This window comes from Seriola aureovittata, chromosome 19 (assembly GCF_021018895.1).
Source record: "Seriola aureovittata isolate HTS-2021-v1 ecotype China chromosome 19, ASM2101889v1, whole genome shotgun sequence".
NCBI classification, from domain to species: Eukaryota; Metazoa; Chordata; class Actinopteri; order Carangiformes; family Carangidae; genus Seriola; species Seriola aureovittata.
Genome location: NC_079382.1, coordinates 11,047,333 through 11,054,547, shown reverse-complemented (window position 1 = coordinate 11,054,547; position 7,215 = coordinate 11,047,333). Strand labels below are relative to the sequence as shown.

Genomic DNA, 7,215 nt, shown 5'->3' with positions numbered 1-7,215 from the left:
CTGGGCATCTCAGAGAAAGGATTTGATGTGCTAATCAAAGATAAGTATAACTAAGTACTTTTCCAATGAAAACTACTGCATATTTAATGGATTAGATAGTACATGGAGTTTATTATCTCACTGCAGAGGCATCTTGTTGGATAAAAGATGATCATAGTCAAAAACAGCGGCACCATTATATATAATTTAATGGGAAATGTATATAATTATTGCTATACTCTATGAATAGCCTGTATAAATATCTAATATGTATTTGAAGCTATTTGATCTTGTCTGCTTTCGCTGTCCAATGAAAACCATGTCTTTCCAGTTCTGGTGGTTTTGAATTCTTTCTGAAAAACTGAAAGATTAAGTGTTTTGAAAAATGTAAAAAAAACCAAAAAAAACAACACTGGATTACCTGAACATGCATCGTCACAAAGGTGAAAACAAGACTGGTTTTCTTAATTCATGAAAAGATTACATGGTTTTCATTGGATTTTATCTTGCTTATATATTTTGTCTCCATAGTGGAGTGAGTTTTTTGGATAAAAAAAAAATCTCATAAAATGTCAAAGCATATTGAAATAATATGATATAGTGATGTTGTTCTGTTCAGCAGTGTATGCTCCAGTATAACAACTCAACTCATACCTGACTCGAGGTTCTTGTCTTGTCGCGTAGCGTGAGGATGATTTGTTGACGCTTGATTCTTTGTCCTTGTCCGTGTTACCGTGTCCTACCCTGAGGTTGTGGACGTGATTGTTGAGACATTGCAGAGCGTCTTTACCAAGGGAGTCTGCAGCAGCACCCTGACCTGACCCTGACAACTCTGGGGTTGATGCTGCACCACAGACTACTTTTTCACCCCAACGCCTGGGGCACCACCCGTCCAGCTCAGACATCCAAAATATGGTTGCACTCAAATGGACCCTCCACAGAGTTTTGAACCCCTGCAGGCACAGAGGGTAATGATATAACCCCAAAGAAATGAGCACAGTATGCGGCCAGCTGCAAACACTGGTACATGATGAATGTTGTCATTCTGGTCACTTTAATCACAATCAGAGTAAGTGTTGGAAGGTCTATCAAAATAGCCTGATCATGCTTGGATATGCGTACCAAGAAAGGTCATTTTTGTGTACATATGTTCACCACAAGTGTTGTTTTCCACTTTCATAGCAAGAAACATGTTTTTTTTGCTCATTACTATGTGAATTTTTGTGGTGTGTTTGTGGTTAAGGTACAGCAGGCCAGGTTGACAAAGCCTCTACTGAAAAATGGTGGGTGAGTAAAGACGGGTAAGTAAGATGCTAATCAGCGCAGCCGTGTTTCCTCCCGCTCACTGAACAGCGGGTTCCCTTCCCTCACTCTGGCTCTTTAATGCAGGGCCCAGCCAGGCCCAAACATCCTGACGGAGAGAGGCTTTTCCCTTATCAGTCAGGAAACACCGCTCCTCTGCCACATCCTTTTTACAAGAAGCACGACTCAACCGTTCCCAAAAAATGCAGGAAGACCAGCCAGACTCCAGGATTTGTCAAAAGCCCCCTGAATTCCTTTTATCGAAAAAGAAAAATTCAAGAGAACAGAGAGGGTGAGAAGGGGAGGAGTGGAGAGAGGAGAGGGGAAAAAAAAGAGAAAAATGAGGAGCATGTAAAACAGTCAACGAAGCCCTGGGATTTATTTTTTTATTTATTTCGCACAGATTACGAAAGGTCTGCATCAGCAAGATATAACACGGGATGAAGGGGTGGGGGTGTGTGTGTGTGTGTGTGTGTGTGTGTGGGGGGGGGGGGGGGGGGGGGGTTGCCGGAGTTCCTAAGAATGGCACCCAGAATAAGAATCCAGGAAAACAAAGGACGGTTGAGATGGAGGCGGGTGGCGACGGCTGTGCCTGTTTTACACTAATCCTCTGAACCGGGATGAAATGAAAGCGAGAGGAGACGGATGGAGGATGATGTGATGGAGGGTGGAAAAAGCAAGCAGGGGTGTGGGTGTCATAATGGGCCACTCGGAGTACAACAGCTAGACAGAGCCCGAAATAGAAGAATTAATGGCGTGACACTGAATTCAGAGATGGACAAGTAACACACACCATTTTTCAAAAATTACTTAGCAGGAGTCCTACGTTCTTGTATTGTTTTTATTTAGGAATCTGATTGTATTAATTATGTATATGAGTGGAAATGTGTTTCATCTGCTTCCACATAATGTCTTTTAAGTGTTATGAGTTATTACCAATATCTCCTGTTTGGGTGTAATAATGAAATAATAAAAAAAAACTTTGCTGTGGTTTTGTCTGTGGGCACATTATCCAAGTAGAACTGCATTAATATAAAAATTGACCTTTATTTTAAATTATTGTCTTTCACAAACCTAAATCAGCATACATTTATAGTTACCATTATTATTTTTCATCGTAGAGGGTATGATTATATATTATTAAGTACTTGAGAGAAGGTATAAACGCCTATTTTTCTTCATTATACACTGTTTTTGTTAAATTGCATAAGAAATGTCCAACTAAAACCTCATTCAATTACAACTACTGAGGTAAGACTCCCAAACTAATGAGAGCAAGAACATATAATACAAACATTCGAATGGAAAGCGTTGATAATAGCATTACAGTTAGCATTTATGCGAAACATCAAAGGACTTAAATTAGCTTCTAAAGAGCATCTGTACACACCTAGGTGGCAACAGTAACTGGAGACATTTACAAGTGGACAACAAGTCTTTTACGATTGTTCTTCTGGTTTAGAAATTTCATGACAACTGGAGGTGGCATACTATAGTATTTTGTGTCTGCATCCCTGAGGTGTCCATCTCCTTTTCTTCATATTCCTCCAATTGCTCTTTGTTCTTTCCTCGGCTCCAGACAATCATATTGCTCAGTAATCAGTTCAGTCCAGGTTTTAATCATGGCGGGATGACATTGCCAATAGGTGCTAAAAGGTTTTGAAATTACACACAGGAGCACAGAAATCTGTCCCTCATCAGCACCCGCGTGCAACACCATCCCAAATTTCTTCACCCATTTTAAACCCTGTAGTCTCTTATCAGTCACAAGTTTAATGGGTGCTGTGACTAAGCTTACGAGATGCCATAATTGTTGTAGTAGGCCGCTGTTGCGTCTGCCAGCACGGAAATGAGGCTGGTTTCAGTGGTGCTACTGGGACACGCGGTGGCAGAAGTAGTGGCAGCTGACGCCACCTGGATGTGTCCTGTAACAGTCATGCTGCTGCCCTGCTCAGGGTGGTACCCGGGCCCAGTGGAGTTCAGGTACTGGTCAAACTCATTGCGGTCCACCTCTCCCAGAAGCTCAGCCTGGCTCAGCTGGTCTAGAGTCTCCAGGTGGCCTTGTGTCTCTGGTGGGGGGGACAGCTGACCCAGGTGGCCCTGGTGGAGCCCGTGGTGAAGCTGGGGGAAAGATGAGGTACTGTAGTAAGACAGTGGAGGGCCAGGGATCAGTCCACTGCCTCCTCCGGTTTGGGACATGTGAGAGATGTGACCTATGTGTGTTCCCCCACAGTGGATTGGGGTCTGAGTGTAGTCAGTGTGGTAAGGGGGTGGGCTGCCCATGTGTGACTGATTCTGATGGTGCTCATCTGGACAGGAGGCTGAGGAAGAGCAGGAGACGGAGGAGCTACCAGACGTTGAGTAATAAGAGGGGGGTACATGCTCGTGGTCCATGGCATCCAAGGGGGACATCTCAGGAGGGGTGGGCAGGCCGTAGGGGTAGGTGTCGAAGCTGCTGTTGGAACCGGCAGGGTCTCTGAAGCTTCTGACGCTGGGCAGAGCCGGGCTGGGGCTGGAAAACCCACTGCCGAGACCATTAGGGCTGCCCTCATCTTTGTCGAGGGGGTGACAGAGGGCTCGCTGGTCCGGCAGGGCGTTCTGATCAGGAGCCAGCCCACTCAGGAGGAAGCCAGGGTCCACTCGCTTGCAGATGCGTTTCAGCTGTTTCTTCCGGCGAGGCCGATACTTGTAGTTAGGATAGTCCTGCATGTGCTGCACCCGAAGCCTCTCTGCTTCCTCCACGTAGGGCCTCTTCTGCGGGGGAGTCAGGGCCTTCCATGACTTGCCTGGATGAAGAGGAGACAGACAAATTTTTATTTTAACCAAAAATCCTGAATATGACTCAACAAAGCAGAATGCAATTTAGTCTCATAAAAATTAATAAATACATTCATGTCTGTTTAAATTAAACAATATTAAAATGACCAAACAATTTTTTTTTTTCATACTCTAACAATTTCTAAAACTAGAGAAATAAATATAAAAAATGTTTTTTAAAAGTTTTAGACCTACAGTTCTTATATGGAAAATTAAGATATGAAATTAATATGAAGGTGGGATGACAACATGTTTTCCTGAATCACACAAAAGACAAACAGCACTTTGAAATAGACTTCACATTAAAACATAATAAATATTCATCAACTTTTTTTAGAGTCTTAATTTCTTTTGCAGATGCGTGACAATTACAAACAAAACAGGAGAGAAAAAGGAAAGAATCATTTCTATGAAAAGTTTGAAACTGCTACCTCACATCCAGCTTCCTTTTCAGCTCAGAATTGTATCAAATAAACTTAACTGCAACTAATGAATTCCCTATTGTACCTATGTTTATAAATGCATATTTTACACTTACATTTTTATTGTATATATTGCTGTTTTTGTGTTGACTTAATGATGATTTCTGATTTGCGCAAAAGGCAGCTTTAGATCTTAACATTAAACACTAATCCATGTGGACGAAACCCAAGGCAAAATTATACATTATCAGCCCTTTCCTGTGGCTGTTCTCTCAGCTCTTTTTATTTATGTGTTGACATTCACTTTTGAATTTGAGATTTTGACGACACATTAATGGCTCTGAAATTATGTGAATTATTTACTTGGTTTAACTTATAAAAAGCAGCAATTAAAAACGTTGTTTTGTTGTTTTTTCTTCAACAGTTTTTAAGTTTATTTAGATTTTAATTCAGCCTACCTTTTGGCGTCTGACACAACCTAAAAAACTTTTGTCAAACAGCCGAGGCCTGAAGGGATTGTAAGTGTGAGGAGGGATTAAAAAAAGTAGAAAAAATAATAGCTATTAACAAATAATAATGATGTATTATAATAATATCTATATATTAAAAGTTAATTCTTTAAATAACTTTCTTCTTCTCACCCAACATTTTGCTGAGCTCGGCGTTGTGCAGGTCTGGATTTTGAACCGCCAGGCGTTTGCGCTCATCTTTGGCCCAGACCATGAACGCGTTCATGGGCCGTCTGATCCGCGGCTCCGGAGCCTTGTCCACTGGGGTCCTGTGCGGGCCATGTCCGTCGGCAACGTCCCCGTCTCCTAGAGGACACTCGAAGGACTCTGGCCATGACGAGAACTTGCTGATGAGGGCTGCCATCTGCGCGCTCCAAACTTAAGATGCGCCTCTCAACTCTCTCTGTGACAAAAGTTGTCTTCTGTCTCTGTCTCTCTTCTCTGATTGCGGGCTACACACTGCGGGCTAATTAAAAAGCTGGAAAATCACTCTAGCTGCTTTTTAGGAAATAAATAAATAAAATCCAGCGGTGACTAGATCAGTAGAGCTACAGGCTACAGTCAGATGTCAGTGCAGGTTTCAGGAGAGAGCACATTTGCGCTCAGGCAGCGGCTCCTCCTTGTGAGTTATGATTCAGTCTTTCCTGGTGGATGGGGGGAGCGCTTTATATTTGAGGAGCAGGTTCCAGGAGAAACCCCGGAGGACTCTCGGCTCCTCCTTGATTGCAAGTTGAGCCCCGTGAAAGGGAAGAGAGAGAAGGCAGCATTTCAACACTACTAACTACTTAAACCGGCCTCACAACAAAACAACAACTCACACTGACAGATAATGTGAATTCTGTTAAGTCTAACACAACAAAACATGATAATTCAGTTGTTCTTTTTTATTCTTTTTTTTTTTGGAGCTACTGATCACCAATTACCTTCTTTATGCAGTCAACGTTTGTCAAACAAGAAAAGAGACATCTTTTTCAAACATTGAAGCTTGTGTAGTGGTGACAAACAGAGATTTGGCAACTTCTGTTTTTTTTTTTCTCCATCCAGTCAACAAGGAAAACCTCCACCTGACAAACTTGTTCTGCAGTGTGCTCAACGACGTTACACAGCAACCTGCATTGGTTAAGTGACGTTTTTATATTTCCACTGAACCACAGAGCCAGTGTGACATGGTCTTCACAAGCAAAAAACACAACACTCGCGTTTAGAAAAAGCCTGATCTTCCTGTTTTCTATTTTTTATTTATTTATATAAAACATAGGCTATATTTTTCTTTTTACATAAAATACTAGCATTATTTTTTTTTCACAGTTCATCTCAAAGCAAAACCCTATTTCTGGAACCTGTGAACACATCTGTGGGTGAGAGGAGAGATAAAACTACTGAACACACACTACAAACAAATCAGTTTCCTTCTGTGGCCATATCAAATCCAGGAGTTCCTGTTGACAGGATACTCTTGGGCTGCAGCCATTGAGTAGCTCACACACTCTGTGTCAGACACACTCTGTGTCACACACACTCTGTGTCACACACACTCTGTGTCACACACACACACACACACACACACACACACACACACACACACACCACACACACACACCACACACACACACACACACTCTCTCTCTCTCTCTCACACACACACACACACACACACACACTCTCTCTCTCACACACACACATATACACAGACACTCTCTCACACTCTCACTCTCACTCACACACACACACACACAGCTCAAACACTTGCTTCTGATCAGGTCAGATAGTATATCTTGGTTTGGGATATTTATGCAGGAGAAAGTAACCTGAGTACAGATAGGAAGAATTTCCAAGTTTCCTCCTCCAGAGTTAATCCACAGGCAACATGCATCTTAAGTTGTATTACACGTCTTTAAGTTGAGTAGTTCCCCCGAGCACCCGTCAAACTGAAGTGTCAGCTCTATAGCTTTGTGTTGAGACTTGCCCCCCACAGGAACAGGATACGGCACCTGAAGCCACAGATTGTGCGCAGAGCAGGCACATTAGTGATATATAGGGCTGCACTTCCTCTTGCTGGTCTGACGTGGGCCCACGTTGATGAGCAGTCAGTAAAAGTCAGCACTGCAGAACAAGTGTGAGCTGATGGAGGCCTAGGGTCAGTCAGACAAGGCAAAGCAGCAGACTGAAATCCTGTGAGTTTCACA

The 7,215-nt window shown here is 42.6% G+C and overlaps 1 protein-coding gene across 1 annotated transcript; it reads right to left on the bottom strand.

Moving 5' to 3' along the window:
- Positions 1-2,308: 2,308 nt before the first annotated feature.
- sox7 (SRY-box transcription factor 7) lies at positions 2,309-6,577 on the bottom strand. Its single transcript, XM_056405288.1, has 2 exons — positions 5,162-6,577; positions 2,309-4,067 (listed from the first exon to the last, which is right to left on the bottom strand). The coding sequence occupies exons 1-2, from the start codon at positions 5,391-5,393 to the stop codon at positions 3,076-3,078; spliced, it is 1,224 nt and encodes a 407-aa protein (XP_056261263.1). The 5' UTR covers positions 5,394-6,577; the 3' UTR covers positions 2,309-3,075.
- Between the last annotated feature and the right edge of the window lie 638 nt (positions 6,578-7,215).

What these genes read in the sequence shown, in the direction of transcription:
- sox7 (XM_056405288.1), bottom strand. Translation starts at nt 5,393, where the DNA reads ATGGCAGCCCTCATCAGCAAGTTCTCGTCATGGCCAGAGTCCTTCGAG. An exon ending in CGAGCTCAGCAAAATGTTGG is followed by an intron (nt 4,068 to 5,161) that starts GTGAGAAGAAGA and finishes CTCTTCATCCAG; the next exon opens with GCAAGTCATGGAAGGCCCTG.